We start from the raw sequence: 24,990 nt of genomic DNA on the forward strand, positions 1-24,990 counted from the left end.
CCAAAGGGAGAACTATTGGATCTTTAAATTATCGTGTCTACAGCCTGGCGGTCTTAATGATATTTCAGAATCTTCATTGGATTGATTGTTTTTAGTTTATCCTAACTATATGTGTGCTCCTTTGGTCATGTTATGCATTGCATATATTAATATATCAAGATGTCAAATCTCATATGTACTACCCTGTTTATTGAATTTCTACATTTATTTATAATGTTCGTTTGTTCTATTTTTTTCATATTTACTTCTTTGAATGAAATTATCTTTCCAGTTTTCCTTTTATCCAGAAATTTTGCATATTGGACGATTAACTTTATTATCATTATTATTATGTTTCCATATTTCATACTCTATTGCCACTTTTCTCTTGTATTTTCCCAAAAAATATGACTAAAACGTAATAATTCTTCCATCATCTTACCCTCCTTCATGTAGCGGTGCATCCTCCGTCTGTAGCGTCCTTTTGCTTTTTACATTTGTTTTCCACTTTGCGGCCACCGTAGTTACTTTAGTCGCCTTGACTACGCTGACGCCGGCATGTGTTTGTTGTTGTTCTATCCTTCTGCACTTCGGCACCTGCCGCCGTGCGTGCTTTCAACGTCTGTTTACTCCCTCACTGCCTCTTCTGTATTTCAGTAAGCTTTTTGCTTTATCGATCCTTCCAAGTTTTGAGATACTATTATGTCCACTAGCCTTTCCCTATTTTTCATCCGTCGGTATCATACTCTGTTCCTTAAATTCTCTGTTCTGCAGTGTTAGGTTTGCTTTTTGAATCTCGATCTCTGCTCTTTATACATATATTTCTATGCATGTACTGTTTTAACGCATCCATTGCCTTTTTAACTGTGAACATTCACCTAATGATGTCAGCCACACCTGATTTTATTTACCTGATTACTATGTGTTGGTTTTTTTTTTGGGCGTTTTTTTTAAACCCTCCCCAGTCTCCTCTGTGTATTTAAACTGTATACTGTGCTGTTCTGCTATACCTATTTCTCGGCCTGACGAAGACGCATGTTCTGCGTTGAAACGCGTTGCCCATCCTGTGTTGCCCATCCTGTGTTTGCACAATAAATCAGCTTATCAGTACTTATCTGCCTTTTCTTCATATCAAGGAGCGCTCTCAAATAAATATCCAGTTTTTATATATATTTCATTGAAATATACTATTCTTATTTCCCTGCGGCTCAATCTCATTGATGCCGGTACCTGGATACGGAAAGCTGCAACCTGGCTACATCAAACGGAATTTTACACTAAGCTATACCTGCCAGTATTAGCTTTTATGGTGAGCCTAATCACTTACCTTTACTATCCAGTACCCTATCCTTTAAGGTTTATCTTGCACCATGTGGCGCTGTGTATATTTTTCTCTCTTCAGACATCATATATATATATTGTACCAGTTCAGCTACTAAGATCTGGGATTTGGGCCCAGAATGTAATAATTAAAAGGAATGTTACTGGAGAAAGTGTCCTTTCTCCTTATTTATTATGTAAGAAACCTGGAAAAAGGGGGGGGGCGTGGCTAGCGGGCAAGATGGCTGGACGCATCTGAGCTGCTCTCCAGGGGACCGCTGCACATCCTGCTATAATCCTGAGCTGACAGCATGCTCTGGTGATCTGGAGTGACCGGAACCGGACCACTATACCCCTGACTATCCCCGGGCCGACTTTGAAGCGTCTACCCGCTTCCAACACCGAGCACTCACCGAGTGAAGTACGGACCGCGTGCAGCTGCGGCCTAGCTGTCCCCGCTGAGCGCTACCTCCAACAGGGAAACCCTGCAACGCATAGCTCACACCCTGCTCGCGTATACCGGCAGAAGCCTTGAACCGGAACATCACAGCAGGAGCTGTCGCTGGAACAGGTACCGGACACCCACCCTTCAGGGACCTGATCACTATTTAGTGCGTGGCATAACACATAGCGGCGGGACTTTGAGAACGGAGGTGGGGCGCAGAGGGGTGAAAGACGAGGCCTAGATCCTAAGTAATGCTGTAGTCTCGTACAGCACTAACCTACTTCGACCCCGTGATCCTCAGTGGTAGTACCAGGAGGAATAACCAGGAAATTAAGTCCTAACACCATTATCATCTGGGCCTTCCTAAACTAGCAAGGAGTGTATGATAAGCCTACCTTGCTTGTCTCATCTTCAGCTGCGCAGATCCTCTGCACTTTGGAGCTTCATTCGATACCCCGCTACTCTACAAGATCGCCTTGATCATTTATTGCTAGTTGCTTACTTCTCAAATAAACGACATGCACAGATCTAACCTTCAACCCGCTATGGATAAGCTGAAAGAATATGCTCATACAGACAACGATGACACTACCTCCACTCCTCGTGCAACACGTTCCGCACTGGGCAAAACACGAGATGGCGACTCCCACTCACGGGATAACACTGAACCTGAGACGGATCCCGAACCTACTTTACGCCAAGTATCTGCTCTATTGCTGGCGGCCATAAACACCTGTAAAACCTCATTGACAGGTAAAAACCTGGAAAAAGGTATGGAAAAGTTCAGGATTTGGGTTGCCTTGGGAGTCTCATTAGCTGCCAGCTGTGGGCTCCTTTAAAGGAACAGTGTCACCACAAAAAAAATTTTCATGTCAGTTTAATGTTAGTGTTTTATTAAAAACGTTTTTATTTATTTGTGTGTTTGTGTGTTACTTTTTTCTATTTTTTCACTTTTTCTTCCCTATGGGGCTGCCATTTTTTTTTCCATTTCTGTATGTGTCGATTAACGACACATACAGACATGGAATACGGCAGCCACAGTCCCATAGGGACTGCGAACGGGTCCCGTCCCATCCACTTCTGTGTACGCCGTCTGTGTGGGAACTGCGCATGCGCCGCTCCCACACAGTCCAATTTGAAATGCGCGCCGTCCGGCGCCATTTTCCTGTGGACCGGAAGTCGCGGCCGGACAGTAAGATTACTACTTCCGGTCGCTGTTTTCGGACTTGTGCACTTGGACCAGCGGCAGCAGACGGAGCGGACGGGCCGGAGGGAGCCGCGGTGGCAGGAGCAGGTAAGAGATTTCTATGTATGTTCGTGTTTGTGTGTGTTTACTACTGTATGTAAACCTACTACACTGTGTGTTAGCTCAAAAAATGGCGACACACAGTGTAGGAGGTTAGACCGTTCAATTCCCACGTTTATCCCGGCACTAGCCAGGATAAAGGAGGGGGGGATTCTCAGAGCTCACTAGAGCGAGTGCTTTTTTTCCCAATTTTGCAGCAAAAAGCAATGTGGTTGCTTTACCACATGCAATGCTGCAATTTTGGGAATAGCTCCATCTAGTGACCAGCAATGGGAAATATTATAAATTAGAATCTAATTTATAATATTTCCTGACTCGTGAAAAAAATAAAAAAAATGTGAACAATGTTTAATCACCTACACACTAAATGTTTAATTAAAAAACAAAACAACATGGTTTGCTGGCAACACATTCCCTTTAAGAAAGGTGTGATCTATTCACACAATGCTCCGAGTCTGGAGAAGACTAGCATTGCCAGCAGGTTAAAGTCAAATGTTCTGGTAAGAACACATGTTTCTTGAGAGGTGCTGGGCAGTAGGTCTTTCACCCTGATAGATAGGGAAGCAATATGTTTAGTTAAAGGCTGGACGGCCTAGGGTTTGTTTTGAAATGTTTTGTAAAAACTGCTTTTCATGTATGAAGACAATAAAGCTGGTTGCGACCAGTTTCAAACCGAATCGACTGCGTTGGAGTGACAATATTCAAGTGTGCCAAACATCTTAGCCCAAGAGATGGAGATCCTGTGAGCTAACTTACCAAAAGTTGTCACAGATGGTGCATACCTCCCAACCGTCCCGGATCCGGTGGGACAGTCCCGGATCCGGCAGGACGGTCCCGGCTTCTAACCTCTGTCCCGGGCGGTCTGTAAGTGTCCCGCTGGGCGCTGAATCAGAACAGCTGATCGCTGCTGACTGCAGCAGCGATCAGAAGAAGGCAGGAGTCTTGCGGCGGTGTTCCCACTAGGATCAATGCCTGCCCGTGAGTGGACCAGTCCAGTCACCTGACCTGTCACCTGACCTCACCGGTCAGGTGACTGGACTGGTTCACTCCCGGGCCGGCATCGACACCAGTGAGATCGCCGCTGCAAGACTCCTGCCTTCTTCTGACGGTGAGTGACGTGTCCCGAGTGACGGCCGTGTCTTCTGTGGCTCACGCTCTCTCTCCTCCTCCTCCTCACAGTGCAGAGTGCATGTGAGGAGGAGGAGGGACTTATTTTGCTCCCTGTAGGAGTCGGAATCCCCAATCCCCGGCCGGGGATTGGGGATTCCGCTACAGAAGTGAGTGACTACACTGTCCATATATGGACACAGCGACGTCACTCACTTCTGAAGCGGAATCCCCGACCCTGCAGCCGGGGATTCCGCTATAGGAGAAGTAAGTGACTACACTGTCCATAAATGGACACAGTGATGTCACTCACTTCTGAAGCGGAATCTCCGACGCTGCAGCCGGGGATTCCGCTACAGGAGAAGTAAGTGACTACACTGTCCATATATGGACACAGTGACGTCACTCACTTCTGAAGCGGAATCTCCGACCCTGTGGCCGGGGATCCGCTACAGAAGAAGTGAGTGACCACACTGTCCATATATGGACACGGTGACGTCACTCACTTCTGAAGCGGAATCTCCGACCCTGTGGCCAGGGATTCCTCTCCAGGAGAAGTCAGTGACATATATGGACATTGAAGTCAGTTACTTCTCCTGGAAGGGGGGGATGGGTGCAACCTACAGGGGGCTGTGTGGCATTACCTACAGGGGGCTGGGTGGCATTACCTACAGGGGGCTGGGTGGCATTACTTACAGGGGGCTGGGTGGCATTACCTACAGGGGGCTGGGTGGAACTATCTGCAGGAGGAATCTGTGAGTGGCACTATCTACAAGGGGATTTGTGGCACTATCTATAGGGGGCTGTGTGGCGCTATCTACATTGGGAATCTGTGAGTGGCGGGCTGATGGTAATTTTACTGTGAGTGGGGGGCTGACGGTCATTTTACTGTGAGTGGGGACTGATGGTCATTTTACTGTGAGTGGGGGCTGTGGCATTATCTACAGAGGGCTGTGTGTGGCAACAACTTTAAATGAAATTCATCCGATTTTAAAACGGACAGGGAAAAAACGGATGCAAAACGGGTCAAAATCGGCCGTTAAAAACGGCAACACGGCCCGGAACAGAATCGGAATGGATGCAAAACGGCCAACACATCATGTGAATAAAGCCTACCTCTACCGCTCTGGCGGCAATGTGGCACCTACAGGGGGACTGTGTGTGGAGCTATCTACTGGGGGGCTGGGAAGTTTGGATAATGGAGGATGTTAATCTTCGATCCTTGAGAGAACGTAAAGCATGGGTAGGATGGTAGTCAGAGATGAGGGAGGAAATGTAAGAATTTGTAGCACTGTGAAGAGCTTTGTGTGTGAGAGTAATATGTTTAAATTACTTAGTTATTGGCACAGGGTAGAGGCATTGGTGTGCCGGTGAGTCAGAAATATGAGCCTGGCTGCTGCGTTTAGGATAGATTTGAGAGGGGAGAGTTATGTTCGGTCCGTAAAGGACGGGACGCATTTCGGCCGCAAGTCCCGGACCGAACACACTGCAGGGAGCCGGGCTCCTAGCATCATAGTTATGTACTACACTAGTACGGGACAGTAGTTCCACGGAGAGGCAGGGACTCCTAGCGTCGTACAAAACTATGATGCTAGGAGCCCGGCTCCCTGCAGTGTATTCAGTCTGGGACTTGCAGCCAAAATACGTACGTTACGGACCGAACATGCTTGTGTGAATTAAGCCTTACAGTAGTCAAGATGAGAGTAAATCAGAGCAATAATGAGATTTTTGGATGTTTCCACAGTTAGTAAAAAGCTGATTCTGGAGATGTTTTTGAGGTGAAGGTGACATGAGCATGCCAGTGATTGAATATAGGGAGTAAAGGAAGGATCTTAACCCCTTCGCGCTCAGCGACGTAATAATCCGGCACGCTAACTGTATCGTTAGCGCTCAGCGACGGACTATTACATGCATCGCCATTTTCCCCCGGCGCGTGCACGAGCTGTGACAGCTGCTGTTTCCAACAGCAGGCTATCACAGCTCAATACGCCGGGACATGCCGCGATGGTCCCGCCTCCACGATCGCCACTATTGGTCAGTTAGTGAGAAACTGTCCAATAGTGGCGATCAGTCGCTTCACTTCCTCTCCCTGACCTCACATCCGCCCTTGGAGTTAGCGAGGCGTTCAGAGCGGTTGTGAGAAAGAGACAGAGAAGAAAAAGAGTGAAAAAAGTGTGAAAAAAGTCAAGAAAGAAGATAAAAAACAACTTTTTTCTGCTTCCCACCTCCCCAATCCACTACCCAGTCCTGTACCCTTCCTCTTTGTGTTCCCCCCACGTTTTTGGTCAGTGATCTCCTATCACTGACCACTTCTTAGTCTTCAGGACCAATTTTTGGGTCCCTGGGGATTATTATTTTTTTTTTCTTCATATAAAACAAAAAATAAAAATAAAAATAGTTAGTTTAGCCAATTTTGACAATTTAACTGGTTAGTTTAGTATTAGGGTTAGTTAGTGTCAGGGAACCGTCAAAAAGCGTAGTTAGGTATAACGTCAGGGAATTTAGCGTCCGTAATCCGTCACCGTAGTTAGATCTAGCGTTAGGGGTCCGTCACCGTAGTTAGGTTTAGCGTCAGGGAAGCTCGTAATAATCTAGATAGGTTTAGTGTCAGGTACCCGTCACCGTAGTTAGGTTTAGTGTTAGGGAAGCTCTGAATAATCTAGTTAGGTTTAGTGTCAGGGAATAGTCGCCGTAGTTAGATTTAGTCTCAGGGAAGTTCAAATAAAATCTAGTTAGGTTTAGTGTTAGGAACCCTCGCCCTAGTTAGGTTTAGTGTCAGGGAAGCCCACTCGTTCTATATAAAAACAAATTTTTTTGGCTGGTTTAGCAGCCTATTAGGGAATGTCCCAACGGACATTTAGTGCCGAAGAGGCATATACATTTCTTGCCTCCGACACAGAGTCGTCGGAAGGTGAGACTCTGTTTTATTTGTTCACCTCCTCATCCAGTGATAAAGAAGAGGAACCCCCTAGGAGACGCCCCAGGACCACCACCACTGCAGTTGAAGCCCCCGAGCGAAATGACTCCGCCGCAGCTCAAGCCTCCCGAGCGAAGTGACCCCATTTGGACCCCTACACCAGACATTTATGAGCCCCAAATCCCAGAGTACACGGGCAGCTCAGGGATAAAATTTAACACGGCAGGGCTCAGTGAGATGGACTTTTTCGAGTTCTTCTTCACTGATGACTTTATAGAACTAATGGTCTCCCAGACTAATTTATATGCCCAACAGTATATAACAAAGAACCCCACATCATTTTATGCCCAATCCCACAGGTGGACCCCTGTAGATGCAGCAGAGTTGGGCAAGTTCTGGGGACTTCATTTGAACATGGGGCTTCTGAAAAAGCCATCCATTAGGACCTACTGGAGCACGGACATCTTATACCACACCCCGATGTACCGTATGGCCATGTCCAGGATGCGTTATGAGGCAATACTTCGCTTCTTGCATTATACGGATAATGAGCAGTGCCCACCCCGAGATGACCCCAGTTTTGACCGTTTATACAAACTGAGACCCCTATTAGACAATTTCAGTGCCCGGTTTGCCCAAGCATACACCCCCGAGAAGTGTATTTCTATAGATGAATCCCTGGTACATTTTAAAGGGAGGCTTCAATTCCGCCAGTACCTGCAGAGTAAGAGGGCAAGGTATGGCGTGAAGTTGTATAAGCTGTGCGAGAGTGCATCAGGGTATACATATAAATTCAGGAAGGAAAGGACAGCAGTATTCAGCACCCAGAATGCCCCCCCCCCTTACTGGGAATTAATGCAAAAATTGTGTGGGATTTGGTGCACCCACTGCTGGACCAGGGTTACCACCTCTACCTGGATAACTTTTATACCAGTGTCCCACTCTTCAAGTGCCTCGCTTCCAGAAGTACTGTGGCATGAGGCACTGCTAGAAGAAACCTGAGAGGCCTCCCTAAGACTCTGCTTGGGCAAACACTCAAAAGGGGTGAGAGCAGGGCACAATCTAGCAGCAATTTATTGTGTGTCAAGTACAAGGACAAGAGAGATGTCCTTGTAGTGACAACAATACATGGCCACACCAGTACCCATGTACCTGTACGAGGTACCAGTACAGAAACCCTCAAACCAGACTGCATCTTGGACTACAATAGGTACATGGGAGGGGTGGACTTGTCAGATCAAGTCCTGAAGCCCTACAGCGCCATGCGGAAATCGAGGGTGTGGTATAAGAAGCTGGCCGTGCACATTATACAGATGGCATTGTACAATGCGTACGTGCTACATCGATGTGCAGGCCAGAGGGGAACTTTCCTGGAATTTCAAGAGGTGGTTATCAAGAACCTAATCTTTAGGGACCAAGAAGGGGGGGCACCCAGTACTTCTGGAAGCGAGGCCACACGCATCATACCAGGGCAAAACTTTCCAGGAGAAGTTCCTCAAACTGGCAAGAAGGGAAAGAATCAAAAGAGGTGCAGAGTCTGCTCAAAGAGGGGGATAAGGAGGGAAACAATATACCAATGTGACACGTGTCCCGAAAAACCAGGGCTCTGTATGAAAGATTGTTTTCGAATTTATCATACATCCCTTAATTTTTAATTTACCCTGATGCACTCCACACAGCTTATCCCCCTCATCTTTCCCTTCTGAGCCCTGCCGTGTGCCCAGGCAGCTGATAACAGCCACATGTATGGTATTGCCGTACCCGGGAGAACCCACATTACAGCTTATGGGGTGTATACCTCCGGTGGCGCATGCTGGGCACCCTATATCGGACACTGACATGCCATATATATATATATAGAAAATTGCAAATCTCACTCTGCACCATCTGCTGCGCATTATCTTTTACACAGTACCTGTGGGATCAAAATGCTCACTACACCTCTAGATGAATGTCTTAAGGGGTGTAGTTTTTAAAATGGGGTCACTTCTCGGGGGTTTCAACTGTACTGGTACCTCAGGGGCTTCTTCATACATGACTTAGCACCAGAAAAGCTCCAGGAGGCCAAATGGTGGTCCTTTCCTTCTGAGCCCTGCCGTGTGCCCAGGCAGCTGATAACAGCCACATGTAGGGTATTGCCGTACCCGGGAGAACCCACATTACAGCTTATGGGGTGTATATATCCGGTGGCGCATGCTGGGCACCCTATATCGGACACTGACATGCCATATATATATATATATAGAAAATTGCAAATCTCACTCTGCACCATCTGCTGTGCATTATCTTTTACACAGTACCTGTGGAGTCAAAATACTCACTACACCTCTAGATGAATGTCTTAAGGGGTGTAGTTTTTAAAATGGGGTCACTTCTCGGGGGTTTCAACTGTACTGGTACCTCAGGGGCTTCTTCATACATGACTTAGCACCAGAAAAGCTCCAGGAGGCCAAATGGTGGTCCTTTCCTTCTGAGCCCTCCCATGGGCACAAACGGCAGTTTATCGCCACAAATGGGGTATTGCCGTACTAAGGACAAATTGGGCAACAAAATGGGGTATTTTGTTCTCTGTGAAAATAAGAAATTTTGATCAAAAATTACATCTTCTTGGAAAAAATGTCATTTTTTTAATGTCACAGCCCAATTGAAATAGGTGCTGTGAAAAAACTGTATGGTCAAAATGCAAACAAAAACCATAAATGAATTCCCTGAGGGGTGTAGTTTCCAAAATGGGGTCACTTCTGGTGGGTTTCCATTGCTTTGATACCTCTGGGGCGCTGCAAATGCGACATGGCACCCGAAAACCAATCCAGCAAAATCTGGACTCCAACAAACACATAGCGGTCCTTTCCTTCTGAGCCCTCCCATGGGCCCAAACGGCAGTTTATCGCCACAAATGGGGTATTGCCGCACTAAGGACAAATTTGGCAACAAAATGGGGTATTTTGTTCCCTGTGAAAATAAGAAATTTTGATCAAAAATTACATCTTATTGGAAAAAAAGGCATTTTTTTAATCTCACAGCCCAATTCAAATAGGTGCTGTGAAAAAACTGTGCTGCAAAATGCTAACAACAACCATAAATGAATTCCTTGAGGGGTGTAGTTTCCAAAATGGGGTCACTTCTAGTGGGTTTCCATTGCTTTTATACCTCTACACCTCTTCAAACCTGGCATGCTGCCTAAAATATATTCTAATAAAAAAGAGGCCTCAAAATGCACTAGGTGCTTCTTTGCTTCTGGGGCTTGTGTTTTAGTCCACGAGTGCAGTAGAGCCACATGTGAGACATTTCTAAAAACTGCAGAATCTGGACAATACATATTTAGTAGTATTTCTCTGGTAAAACCTTCTGTGTTACAGAAAAAAATTGAATAAAATTGAAATTCAGCAAGAAAAATGAAATTTGCAAATTTCACCTCCACTTTGCTTTAATTCTTGTGAAATGCCTGAAGGGTTAAAAAAACTTTCTAAATGCTGTTTTGAATACTTTGAGGGGTCTAGTTTTTAAAATGGGGTGTTTTATCAGGGTTTCTAATACATAGGCCCCTCAAAGCCTCTTCAGAACTGAATAAGTACCTTAAAAAAAAGGCTTTTGAAATTTTCTTAAAAATATGAGAAATTGCTGTTTATGTTCGAAGCCTTGCAACGTCCAAGAAAAATAAAAGAATGTTCAAAAAACTATGCCAATCTAAAGTAGACATATGGGAAATGTGAACTAATAACTATTTTGGGTGGTATAACCGTCTGTTTTACAAGCAGATGCATTTAAATTCTGAAAAATGCTATTTTTTTCAAATTTTCTCTAAATTTTGTAATTTTTCACCAATAAACACTGAATATATCGACCAAATTTTACCACGAACATGAAGCCCAATGTGTCACGAGAAAACAATCTCAGAATTGCTTGGATAGGTTTAAGCATTCCAACTTTATTACCACATAAAGGGAAATATGTCAGATTTGAAAAATGTGCTCTGAGCCTTAAGGCCCAAACTAGGCTGCGTCCTTAAAGGGAATGTGTTGTTAGCAAAAAATGTATTTTTTTTTTTAGTTAAACAATTAGTGTGTGGGTGATTAAACACTGTTCTAATGTTTTTTATTTTTTTCACGAGTCAGGAAATATTATAAACTGGATTCAATTTATAATATTTCCCATTGCTGGTCACTAGATGGAGCAATTCCCAAAATTGCAGCATTGCATGTGGTAAAGCAACCACTTTGCTTTATGCTGCAAAATTGGGAAAAAATCCCTCGCTCTAGTGAGCTCTCAGAATCCCCCCCTCCTTTATCCTGGCTAGTGCCGGGAGAAACGAGGAGATTGAACGGTCTAACCTCCTACACTGTGTGTCACCATTTTTTTAGCTAACACACAGTGTAGTAGGTTAACATACACTAGTAAACACACAGTAAAACACGAACATACATAGAAATCACTTACCTGCTCCAGTCGCCGCCGCTCCCTCCGGACCGTCCGCTCCGTCTGCTGCCGCTGCTCCATGTGCACAAGTCTGGAAGCCGCGACCGGAAGTAGTAATCTTACTGTCCAGCCGCGACTTCCGGTCCACAGGAAAATGGCGCCGGACGGCGCGCATTTCAAATTGGACTGTGTGGGAGCGGCGCATGCGCCGTTCCCACACAGACGGCGTACACCATAGTGGATGGAACGGGCCCCGTTCGCAGTCCCTATGGGACTGGAGCTGCCGTATTCCATGTCTGTATGTGTCGTTAATCGACACATACAGAAATGGAAAAAAAAATGGCAGCCCCCATATGGAAGAAAAAGTGTAAAAATAAAAAAAAGTAACACACAAACACACAAATAAATACAAACGTTTTTAATAAAACACTAACATCAAACTGATATAAAAAAAAAAAATTGTTGCGACACTGTTCCTTTAAGGGGTTAATCAAACATAATCCCAAGTTATGGAAATACTACACACTGAAATAGAGACACCAGGTTTAGGTAGGTTAGTAGATAGTGGAAACACAAGAAGCTCAGTTTTTGAAAGATTCAGTTTCAAAAAGAGAGAGAACATGATGTGATGTTTTCTATTAAAGAGGGGGTGATGTCACGGAAAGAGCTATGTAATTGGTTGTCATCAGCGTAGAGATGATACGGGAAGCCAAATCTGCTGATAGTTTGTCCAGTTGGGGCTGTGTATAGAGAAAAGAGGAGAGGACCTAGGACTAAACCCTGAGGCACCAGAACAGCAAGGGAGAGAGGGAGAGAAGTAGAACTAGTAAATGATACACTCAACGAGCGTTCAGAGAGGTAAGAAAAAAACCAAGGGAGAGCAGTATCCTTATGACCAATAGAGTGGAGCATATTGGGTAGGACTTGGTGCCGTTAGATTTAGGTTTCATCAATGTTTATTAGAAGTTGTTTTAAGTATGACATAAGACTTATTACCCAAAAATATTACAAAAAAAAAAAATGGCCACAAGTGAATCAGGTAATATAGACATATTCGAAATAGAAACTCAATAGAGTAGAACATATGCAAAAAACATATTAACTTTGACTAATGTCGGGCACATAGTGAAATTGAAGAGCGGTAAAAAACAAGAACAGGGCAGCTCAAACCGCCATAATATAATCAAGTGCACACTCGAGCACAATAACCTGTCCCACTGTGTATAGGAACTTGAAAAAAATAAATGACAAAGAACAAACATATAAGGAAAGTATAGAAGGGGAGAGGAAGAAACAGAAAAAGATGAATGTCAAGACCAGTCAAATAAGCTAGCCATGTGCAAATGGAAGTCAGCCAGGACCTTCACTCCTCAGAGTTACGGAACTAGAACCATGGCTGCCAGACTGCCAAGAAGAAAGAAAGTTTATCTACCTCGATATCCATTCATTCCTCCATTCTCATAAGTTGGATAAAGCGTTCAAGGTAGGATAAGAGAAGGTCCTGTCTGCTTCCAATAGCATGCAATAGTTTGTCGGGCTGCAGCCAAGAAATGTCTAAACAACCCCTTTTTAGCCAAAGACAGGGGATCAGGCAGTAGTGCAAATTCCGGGTGATAAGGGAACTTGGCTGGGGAAAATGTGTTGTACAGGGAAAAGACCTTCTTCCAAAAGACTTAAATGTCCGGGCATTCCCAACAAATATGGTAATATGTGCCTGGAACAGCATTATAGTGCCAACAGGTATCTGGGGTGGAAGGGTATAATTTATGTATCAAATCCGGAGTTTTATACCATCTAGACCAGGGGTCACAAACTCGACCGTGTAAATGTGCCACACACATAAAAAATGTGAAGCTGACGGACCGCATAACTTTCAAATTTGATACAATATAAAAGTATTGTTAATTAGTTATTTGAACTACTATAACAATACCACATTACTATAACAATACTACATTACTATAATAATACTACATTCCTATAATAATAGAGCAAGGTTTAAACTTAACGGAAATTTGCGAGTTCACTCCAGGTGTTTATTTTAACAATCCAGTTTTTCAGTTTGTCGATAAATGCAGTCTGGCTGCTCAATTGGCAGCATTTGGTAGATACAAGAATATCAAGATCGGGCAGCCCCTTTTATATAGTGCCACAGTGCCCTCTGTAGATAATGCCACAGTGCCCTCTGTAGATAATGCCACAGTGCCCTCTGTAGATAATGCCACACCCACATGTAGATAATGCCACAGTGCCCTCTGTAGATAATGCCGCCCCCATAGATAATGCCACAGTGCCCTCTGTAGATAATGCCACAATGCCCTCTGTAGATAATGCCAACCCCCCCTAGATAATGCCACAGTGCTCTCTGTAGATAATGCCACAGTACACTCCGTGGATAATGACACAGTGCCCTCTGTAGATAATTCTGCAGTGCCCTCTTTAGTGCCACACACTCGCCCCCTATAGATAGTGCCACACGCACACGCACACACACACACACCATGTAGATAGAGGGAGCCCCAATTGAGCTATGAGTGGAATCCCCAGCCAGAGCGTTGCCGACGTTTAGGCCGGGGATTCCTCTGCTGGAGGAGCCCATGACGTCAAAGTCCATAGACAGTGATATCAGGGGCAACCCCAGTGCCGGAGTCCCAGTGCACTAGTATAGGCTCTGCTCCGGAACTCTGGGGAAGCCCTAAGATCACTGTCTATATATGGACAGTGATGTTAGGGACAAGACCAGAGCCGGAGTCCCAGGCAGAGCGCTAGTAGCGCTCTTCCTGGGACTTCGCTCTTCCCGACTTCACTGTCCATAGATGGACAGTGATGTCAAGGGCAAGCCCAAAGCCGGAGTCCCAGGCAGAGAGCTACTAGCGCTGTGCCTGGGACACCATCTTTGCTCCTGACATAACTGCTCATATATAAACAATGATGTCAGGGGCCTCCCCAGCCAGAGTCCTGGAGCAGAGCAGCTTCTAGCACTCAGACTGGGACTTCAGCTCTGCTCCTGACATCACTTTCCATATATGGACAGTGATGTAAGGGGCTTCCTCAGAGCAGGAGTCCCGGAGCAGAGCGCTAGTATAAGCTCTGATCTCGGATGTCATGAAAGAGTGCTGGCACACTCCTCCTTCAGCCTGCTCTCTCCTCTCCCAAGGGAGCTACGGGGACCAGAGCAAAGTAAGGTAAGATTTAGGTTGCGCTTAAGAAGTGGGAGATGGTTATGCATGGAGATTTCATTTGAGAGAATATGCATGCTCTGTAGAGTCCCTCAGGAAACATGGATTGCCATTAAATTTAGCAGTCAGATCAGTTGGGACTTTAGTAAGGGTAGTCCCTGTAGAGTGTAGACACCAGATTGCAAGTGGTCGAGAAGAGAGTTAGCAGAGAGATAGCCAATTAGGCAAGAGTAAACCAAGTGTTCCAAAAGTTTAGAGAAATGAAGGGTAGATTAGAGACAAGTCCATAGTTAACAGTGCTGGACGTTTTTAAGAGATGTTTTTCTTCAGTAATGGGGTTATTAACGGAATGTTTAAAGATGAGAAAAAGATCCCCCCCAAAAAAGAGAGATGTTAAATATTTTAGTTAGGTGACTAGTGACAGCTGAGGAGAAAGACTGGATGAGGTGTGAGGGAATAGGATCACTAATGCAGGAAGTAGGACAAGAAGAAGAGAGAAGCGTAGATTCTTCTTCTTGTGTTATAGGGTAAAATGCTGAAAGTAAAGAAGAGGAATTATGGGAGAGAACTTGATTAATGCTACTAGTGGTCTGGGAGATAATATAATGCCAGATGTTGTCAATTTTACCTTTAAAATAAGTGAACAGGTCTTCAGAACTGAGATCTGAGTTAGGTGTCTACACTTTAAGAATAAGGAGGGAGCAAGAAACGATCAAAGAGTCATTTTTGGAAATGACTTAGTATGGAGATGAGAGAGGTGAAATAAGCTAGTTTGGCTTGTAGGGCAAGATGTAAGTTTTGAGGTGTAATGGAGGAAATCTGCTGACATATTCATTTTTTCCCACAGATGTATGGCAAACCTCGAGCACCACTGAAGAAAGCGAGATTAAGTCGTGTGCCAAGGTTGTTATTGTCTGTGTTGTGAGGTTCGGAGTGTAGGGGGGAGGCTGCTTCATCCGAGCACTTTAAGAGTTTAATTGTAATGTTTGGTAGCCAGATTGGGACAGAGGAGGGAAGAGAAAGAGGACAATGAGGACTGTAGACTGTCTATGACTTGCTGAGTATTGATGGCTGTAGATTTCTGTATATCTGATGGATAGGCATGTCCTGAGGAGTCAGAGATTGTTTGATAGTAAAGGAGTGAAGATTGTGGTCGGAGAAAGTGAGAGTAAAGTTAATAAAGTCAGAAATTGAGCAGAGCCAGAAGACCAGATAAGATCATGTGTAGCAGTATTAGTACGTTTTGAAAGTCCTAGGGAGGAGGTCAAAGATAGAAACTGAGAGGCACATGAGAAGATTAAGTTATTAATGAGCATCTTAGTCAACCATAATGAGTAAATATTTCAGAGGATAGCAAAGGTAGCAAGCAGTCAGGGAGCAAAGTAATCCAGGAACTGGTGGGGAAAACCAGGGGGGTGGTCCTAAAAATCTGATCTCTCTCTCCCTACTATCCCCTCCCACCTCATAGACTTATTCGGTCATCTTCTTTGTGTGTCTCCATCACTCTGCTCCTGCTCTCCTCCCATCTCTATAGACTTATTTTTGGCAGACTGTGAAGATACACCCCCCATTTCCTGCAGTCGGTCTCCTCTGCTCTGTAACTAGAGACGGATTTTGCTTGACAACAGTGGGTGGCCAGCAGATTACAGGAAGGGAGACACCTAATGGCAGTAACATTACAGAGAATTTGAATTATAATGTTAATATATGTCAGGTACACTATTAGATTAGCATGAGTTGTTTGGAAAGTTAGTTTTCATTTAACACATAAACTATGTTGTTTTACCTTCACATATGAAAGATTAACACTGATTTTTTACTAACCTATTTTGTGATTGAACTCTTGGTGGTAAACGGACTGTGTTATTATCACTGTCTGCTTCTTGGTGCTCAGAAGTTGCAGAATGAAGCTCTGTTTGCAACAAATTTTGAGAAGTTTCAGGATGCACTTCCGCATCTAAGGTTGCAAATGGTGCCCTTTGGTTTTCATTAGTGCTGTCATCTGGGTGATTGGTTGCAGCTAAAGATAAATAGTAAAAAATAATTCTAGTTAAATGCAAAGTTAGAATTAATCAAATGGTCTCGCAATAAGGAGCTGACCCAACAAGTGGATTGAGGGGTGAAGAGGCTGACTAGTGTTCATAATTTACATAATTCACAGTTAATGCTGCAAATGTATTTATTTTATTGTTCTGCACTATAGACATGAATTCAGACATTAAGTTTTGGGTTTCCAATTGTTCCATTAAATATTTGGCTACTATTATTATTTATCTTAAAGCACCATTAATTCCAGACCACTGTACGGATGTAGCCATCGTTATCTTGACTCTGATAACTTGCTGCAGCATGATATCACACAACAAAAGCCAAAAAAAGTCATTAAAAAAGTTAGGTTAAAGGATCTTGCCACTGTTTAATTAATGCGTTAATAGTCAAGGTAAAGATAGCTACATCTATACATTTAAAAAAAAGTACATAGCATGAGACAATAAAAACCACAAGTACAATTTTAATGTATGATAAACTGGTACAGAAGGAGAGAGGAAGCCACCTGCGGGGACTTTATGTTTTTTTTTTACACAGGACGATTATCTGGCAGACGAGCATTAATATAACGCTCATTGCCGATAATTGCCCAGTGTAAAGAGGGGAACGATCAGCAGATGAACGAGCAAACGCTCGATCATCTGCTGGTCGTATTGTTTTAAAAAAGTTAAATATTACCGTTGTCGGCAGCACATCTCCCTGTGTAAATATAATATAGAGTCTAACCCCCTCATTTCTTTTGTTTTACTTGGTACCAGCACTCCACACTTTTGGCCCAGCTGATTTTAATTAGAAATGACCTCATAAGTGTTTCTGCTCGTGCTTGTACTCTCAGTTGTCAACTGGGGGCGCTGTAATGACGGGTTAGGGAGACAGACAGGTGAGCCCTAATCTACCCGCCACTAAGTCCGTGCCTACTTGCAACGACCCGTCCTAGGCGACGGGGTACAACTGGGCGACGGTCCCTGCGCTCAGTAAGTGCACGACAGACAAACAGACAAGTGTACACAGAAGCTAGGGAAACGGGGCAGCTGCCCACGGAGACACCGAGAGCAACGAGAGTAGTGAACGAGCCGAGTCAAATCAGGAGTGCACGAGGTACAAAACGCTGAGCAGGAGAGTGGTCAGTAAGCCAAGGTCAATAACAAGCAGAGGATCAGTAGTTCAAGTAGCAGCAGCAGCAGAGCCAGGAAACAAGCAGAGCAGAATCACAGGCAAAGGAGGAACAGGAAAGGCAGGTATAAATAGACAGTGGGCGGGAGCTAGCTCCGTCTGGCCAGGCTGTGATAGGCTCTCCCACTCCTAAGCCTGCCATCCTGAGTGGTGGAAGATGGAGTCAGTCTCACAGACATAGGGGCAGGTGCAGACTGATTACCCACGGGCGTCGACACAGAAGCTGTGTCTGGCAGATCCTTTACAGTACCCCCCCTTTTATGAGGGGCCACCAGACCCTTTCTAGGTGGACCTGGCTTATTGGGGAAACGAAGGTGGAACCTGATGAGCAATACCCCAGCGTGAACATCCCGGGCGGGTACCCAAGTCCTCTCCTCAGGCCCGTATCCTCTCCAATGGACCAGGTACTGGAGGGAGCCTTGGACCATCCTGCTGTCCACAATCTTGGCCACCTCAAATTCTACCCCCTCAGGGGTGAGAACAGGGACTGGAGGTTTCCTCGAGGGAGCCAAGGACGGGGAGCAGCGTTTAAGGAGGGAGGCATGAAACACGTCGTGTACTCGAAAAGACGGGGATAACTCCAGTCGGAAGGAGACAGGGTTAAGGACTTCAATGATCTTGTACAGCCCTATATACCGGGGAGCAAACTTAGCCACACCAGATCACCGACCACAAACAAGGGGTTAGCAGAACATCTCCTATCTGCCTGAGTCATTTGTATGCTCTGGGACGCCTCTAGGTTCTTCTGAACCTGGGCCCAGACTGTGTACAGTTCCTGATGAATGACATCTACCTCGGGATTGTTGGAACTACCAGGTGAAACGGAGGAGAACCGTGGATTGAACCCAAAATACAGAAAAAGGGGGTGACCCCTGACGAGTTACTGACCCGGTTATTAAGGGAAAATTTGGCGAGGGGAATGAAGGAGACCCAATCATATTGACAGTCAGAGATAAAAAACCTTAAATATTGTTCTAGAGACTGATTAGTCCTCTCAGTTTGGCCATTAGTTTCAGGATGGAAGGCCGAGGAGAAGGACAGATCAATCTCCAACTTTTTACAGAAGGCTTTCCAAAACAATGAAACAAATTATACCCCTCTGTCAAAAACAATATTGACAGGAACCCCATGGAGACGCAGGATGTGTTTGACAAACAAGGTAGCTAACGTCTTAGCATTGGGTAGTTCCTTGAGGGGCACAAAGTGGAACATCTTTCTGAAATGGTCTACTACAACCCACACCACCGACTTGCCTTGAGATGGAGGCAAATCGGTGATAAAATCCATGGAGATATGGGTCCAAAGTCTCTGGGGAATGGGCAAAGATCATAGTAAGCCCGCTGGTCGGTACCTGGGAGTCTTGGACCTAGCACAAATTTCACAAGCGGCGACGTAGGCCTTAACGTCTTTAAGCAACCCAGGCCACCAATAGTTTCTGGCAATGAGATGCTTGGTACCCAGGATGCCTGGATGGCCAAATACTGCAGAGTCATGATTTTCCCTGAGTACCCTTATCCGGAATTGCAGGGGAACAAACAGCTTGTTCTCAGGAAGGTTCCCGGGAGCTGAACCTTGATCAGCCGCAATTTCGGAGACTAAGTCAGAATCAACAGAGGAAATGATTATACCTGGAGGCAAAACACATGCAGGATCTTCCTCCGAAGGAGGACTGGCCATGAAGCTACGCGACAGTGCATCAGCCTTAATATTTTTAGACCCAGCCCTATAGGTGACCAAAAAGTTGAATCTAGTAAAAAATAACGCCCATCGAGCTTGTCTCGGGTTTAGCCTCCGGGCAGATTCTAAGAAAACCAGATTCTTGTGGTCGGTAAGGACTGTTACCTGGTGCCTAGCCCCCTCCAGGAAGTGGCGCCACTCTTCTTGGCTTAGCGATGACCGAGAAGTTAGCAATAAATCTCCTGTAATAATTAGCAAACCCCAGGAAGCACTGTAACGCCTTCAGGGAGGCAGGTTGGACCTATTCTGCCACAGCCTGGACCTTGGCGGGGTCCATGCGGAATTCATGAGGAGTGAGGATTTGACCCAAAAATGGTATCTCCTGCACCCCAAACACACATTTTTTGGTTTTAGCAAACAGTTTGTTTTCCTGAAGGGCCTGGAGCACCTTCCTGACATGCTCAATGTGGGAGGACCAGTCCTTGGAAAACACAAGAATGTCATCAAGGTACACTACAAGAAATACCCCCAGGTAGTCTCTTAAAATCTCATTTATGAAATTCTGGAAGACCGCGGGAGCATTACACAACCCAAAGGGCATGACGAGGTATTCGAAATGACCTTCGGGCATGTTAAACGCAGTCTTCCACTCATCCCCCTCTTTGATGCGGATAAGGTTATAAGCCCCCCGTAGATCAAACTTAGAGAACCATTGGGCCCCCTGAACCTGATTGAAGAAATCAGGAATCAAAGGAAGGGGATACTGGTTCCTTAAAGTGACCTTATTCAAGTTTCGGTAGTCAATGCACGGCCTAAGACCACCATCCTTCTTCCCTACGAAGAAGAAGCCAGCACCTACCGGAGAAGTAGAGGGGCGAATGTAACCCTTGGCCAGGCATTCCTGGATATACTCTTTCATGGCTTCACGTTCGGGACAAGAGAGATTAAATATCCTACCCTTAGGGAACTTAGCTCCTGGTACCAATCGATTGCGCAATCAAATTCTCTATGAGGAGGTAACACTTCGGAGGCCTTTTTAGAAAAAACATCAGCGAAGTCCTGAATAAACTCAGGTAGAGTGTTCACCTCCTCAGGGAGAGAGATAAAATTAACAGAAAAACATGACGTCATGCATTCATTACCCCATTTGGTAAGATCCCCAGTATTCCAGTTAAACGTGGGATTATGCATCTGCAACCAGGGAAGGCCTAAAACCAAATCGGACGATAATCCCTGCATCACCAGTACAGAGCACTGCTCCAAATGCATGGAGCCAACAAGGAGTTCAAAAACAGGGGTATGCTGTGTAAAATAACCATTAGCAAGAGGAGTGGAGTCGATACCCACTACCGGGACAGGTTTAGGCAAATCAATCAATGGCATAGCTAAAGACATAAAATTAGCAAGAGACCCTGAATCCACGTTAGGCACTGCAGGTGGCAGACCTACCCTCAAAAGAGACCTGAAAGGGAAGCAAGATCTTATTAGGTTTCATATATACGGGAAATACCTGTGCGCCCAAATGACCTATCCGATGGTCACTTAGGCGCGGAAGTTCTTCTAGCTGCTTATTCTTACGCCTAGGACAGTTGTTCACTTAATGCTTGTCATCCCCACAGTAGAAACAGAGACCATTCTTCCTGCGGAACTCTCTACGTTGTTGGGGAGAGACAGAGGCCCCGAGTTGCATAGGTTCATCCGAGTTTTCCGTGGAAGAATGAAGCAACGGAACCTCGGGAGCCATCATGGGGGGGTCAGAGGGGAAGGCACAAAAGCGTTCCAGTCGTCGTTCCCTGAGACGTCGGTCAAGACGTACCGCTAAAGCCATAACATGATCTAGGGAGTCAGAAGAGGGATAGCTAACTAACAGGTCTTTCAGGGCATTCGACAGACCCAATCTAAACTGGCACCTCAAGGCAGGGTCATTCCACCGAGAAGCTACACACCACTTCCTAAAATCAGAACAGTACTCCTCAACGGGTCTCTTACCAGCTGACTCTCGGCAAAAGCAGGCTTGTCAGTCTCTTCATATATGATCCCGAGAGTGGAAAAAAAAAGATCAACAGAGGAAAGTTCAGGGGCGTCAGGAGCCAAGGAGAAGGCCCATTCTTGGGGCCCATCCTGGAGCCGGGACATAATTATACCCACTCACTGGCACTCAGAACCTGAGGAGTGGGGCTTTAAATGGAAATAGAGCCTACAACTCTCCCGAAAGGAGAAAAAAGTATTTCGGTCCCCTGAGAACCGGTCAGGCAACTTGAGGTGGGGTTCAAGAGGTGAGGTGGGGGGCACTACCAGGGTAGCATCATGCTGGTTGCCCTTCTGAGCCAGGGCTTGGACCTGTAGGGAGAGGCCCTGCATTTGCTGAGCCAGGGTCTCAAGGGGGTCCACAGTTGTGTCAGGGACCAGGGTAGTAAAGGTATATGGGCCTGTGATTATGTAATGATGGGGTAGGGAGACAGACAGGTGATCCCTAATCTACCCGACACTCAGTCCCTGCCTACTTGCAACGACCCGTCCTAGGCGACGGCGTACAACTGGGCGACGGTCCCTACGCTCAATAAATGCAACGACAGACAAACAGACAAGGGTACACAGAAGCTAAGGGAAATGGGGCAGTTGCCCACGGCAACACAGTGAGCAACAAGAGTAGTGAACGAGCCGAGTCAAACCAGGAGTGCACGAGGTACAAATCGCAGAGCAGGAGAGTAGTCAGTAAAGCCAGGGTCAAAAATGAAGCAAGGTCAATAATCATAGCAGGAGCAGTAGAGCCAGAAAACAGAAAAGAATCACAGGCAAAGGAGGAGCAGGAAATGCAGGTATAAATAGACAGAGGGCGGGAGCTAGCTCCGTCTATACAGGCTGTGATAGGCTCTCCCAGTCCTCAGGCTCCCAGCCTGACTGGTAGAAGATCGTGTCACTCTCTCAGATTTAGGAGTAGGTGCAGACTGATTACCCACGGGCGTCGACACAGAAGCTGTGTCTGGCAGATCCTTTACAGGTACCCTATATGAACTATAGACTCTGACCTGTGCCCTGTTGGCCAGCTGCCATACCGCCACGGCGGTACGGCCCAGTGGGTCCACGAATCCTACGTGACAGTATGCTTCACATGTCTGCTGTATCTGGAAACATTACTTCTTGTTTATAAAAGCCTATGTTCCTGTCAATCTCCATTCCCCACTCCTAAACCTCTTGCTACCTGCCTTCTTAATGAGAACCTAGTAGGGAAGGCTAGTAGAATGCTTGGCTACATAGCTAGAGGTATAATTAGTATAAAAAAGGGGAAAATTTAAAGTGGTTAACCCTGGTTTTTAATATTGATAGGTCATCAATATGCGATCGGTGGGAGTCCGACTCTCTGCATTCCTGCCGATCAGCTGTGAAAGGAACAGCATGTGCAAGTACAAATGAAAGATAAATGCATGTAACCAATGAAGAGGTCAACGACCGCCGCAGCGCTTTCAAACAGCTCAACAGTGGGGGAGCCAAGCATCAGAGCCACAACAATTATCAATTTAAAAATCCAGATAAACCCTTTAATCCCACTGTATAGATCTCCAGTGAGACCACATACAGTATATTGTGTTTAGATCTGGAGATCGTGCCTACAAATTTTTTTTATAAAATAGAATATGACCAAAGATGAGCTATAAAAAGAGTGGAAGGTCTTAAGCACAAAGCTTATCAGGTGAGACTTAATAACTTAATTTGTATAGTCTTGAGGAAAGAAGGGAAAGGGAGACATTATCGAAGCCTTTAAATATGTTAAAGTTTTAAATAAAGTCCTGAAAGGGAAGTGTTTTTAATAAAAAACTAAACACAAGAATACGTGGTCACAATCTGAAATTAGTTGGGGGGGGGGGGGGATCTGAAGCAATGTCAAAAAAGATTATTTTAATAAAAGAGTAGTAGATACTTGGAACAAACTTCCAGCAGATGTGTTTGGGAAATCAACAGCAAGTGAATTTATGCCTAAGCCATGTGGTCTTTTTCCGACATCAAGCTTCTATGTTTCCAACTCCTGTTTTTGATGCCTTCATTGAAAGCTCATGCCCTTACTTCTCAATAACTCTCCTACATGTACCACTTCTATTTAATCTACAACCACGAGACTAATGCCCTGTTTCAATTGTGTTTCAGCCTAGCGTTCAGCGTATGCACCAGGAAAGCTCCCGGCACATATTCCAAACATATCCATTGAGAGAGACTGTCAGCCTGCTTTTATAAGTGTTCATGATGCTGTAGTAATAAAAATACATGTGAGCTAGCAAATTCTCTCTGACAGCTTGCAAAACCCTGCTTGGGTAACATATTCAAGTTAATTTAGCTCTATCTATTTCTCCCTTACGAAGTAAGTGAAGGTCAAGTCTTCTCCTACTCTGCCTATATCGAAATGAATGGAGCATGCAGCCTGCAAGTGAATGAATTTAATTAACATTGGCAACAATTCTATCCCACTCTCTACCATACTCCATATTTTTTTAGTATTTGATCATTGAGTAATGTACCTTCCATTTCATTTGACAGAGCAGGTTCAAGTGTTGTAGAATCATTTGTGTGTCCAACTTTCACAGCTACTGAACTTGCGGCAGTGTTACTCCTTAAAAAAATAAAAATAGATATATATTACGACTGGTACTTCTTCAAGGTAAACATTGTGGCATTATATTACTCAATGAAAATAAACATATTACTCCAGATCAGCATGGGTTTTTGAGGGGTTGGTCATGTCAAACTAATCGGATCAGCTTAGGAGGTAAGTTCTAGACTGGACTGTGGTGAGTCAGTGGATGTCATATACAGTATCTTAATTCTTCCAAATCATTTGATACTGTGCCGCATAAGGTTGGCATATAAAATTAAAATGCTGGGTCTGGGGGAAAATATATGTAATTGGGTAATTAACTGGTTCAGTAATAAAAAAAACAGGGTGGTATTACATACTCTGACTGGGTCACCGTTACTAGTGGGGTACCACAGGGGTCAGTATTGTGCCCTCTTCTCTTTAATACATTAATTAATGACCTTGTAAAGGGATTAAACAATATAATAGAATTCTTTGCCGATGGTGCTAAACTGCGTAAAAAGATTTGTTTTTATAAAGAGGTGAGCAGAAGCCTAGACAGAGGGGCCGCTGTGGATATAGTGTTTTTGGACTTTGCAAAGGCATTTGACACTGTCCCCCATAGACTTCTAATGGGTAAATTAAGGACTATAGGTTTAGAAAGTATAGTTTGTAATTGGATTGAGAATTGGCTCAAGGACCGTATCCAGAGAGTTGTGGTCAATGATTCCTACTCTGAATGGTTACCGGTTATAAGTGGTGTACCCCAGGGTTCAGTGCTGGGACCACTATTATTCAACTTATTTATTAATGATATAGAGGATGGGATTAACAGCACTATTTCTATTTTTGCAG

The 24,990-nt window shown here is 44.8% G+C and overlaps 1 protein-coding gene across 4 annotated transcripts in view; it reads right to left on the bottom strand.

Moving 5' to 3' along the window:
- Positions 1–24,990, bottom strand: part of DCAF6 (DDB1 and CUL4 associated factor 6) — a 712,682-nt gene that overhangs the window by 222,819 nt on the left and 464,873 nt on the right. For all 4 annotated transcript variants that reach the window (XM_075853536.1, XM_075853533.1, XM_075853534.1 and 1 more), the window contains 2 exons: positions 24,080–24,171; positions 16,494–16,689 (listed from right to left, as the gene is read on the bottom strand). In XM_075853536.1, coding sequence (XP_075709651.1) covers positions 16,494–16,689; positions 24,080–24,171 — 288 coding nt within the window. The remainder of the gene's footprint in view (positions 1–16,493; positions 16,690–24,079; positions 24,172–24,990) is intronic.

Source organism: Rhinoderma darwinii, chromosome 2 (genome assembly GCF_050947455.1).
Source record: "Rhinoderma darwinii isolate aRhiDar2 chromosome 2, aRhiDar2.hap1, whole genome shotgun sequence".
NCBI classification, from domain to species: Eukaryota; Metazoa; Chordata; class Amphibia; order Anura; family Rhinodermatidae; genus Rhinoderma; species Rhinoderma darwinii.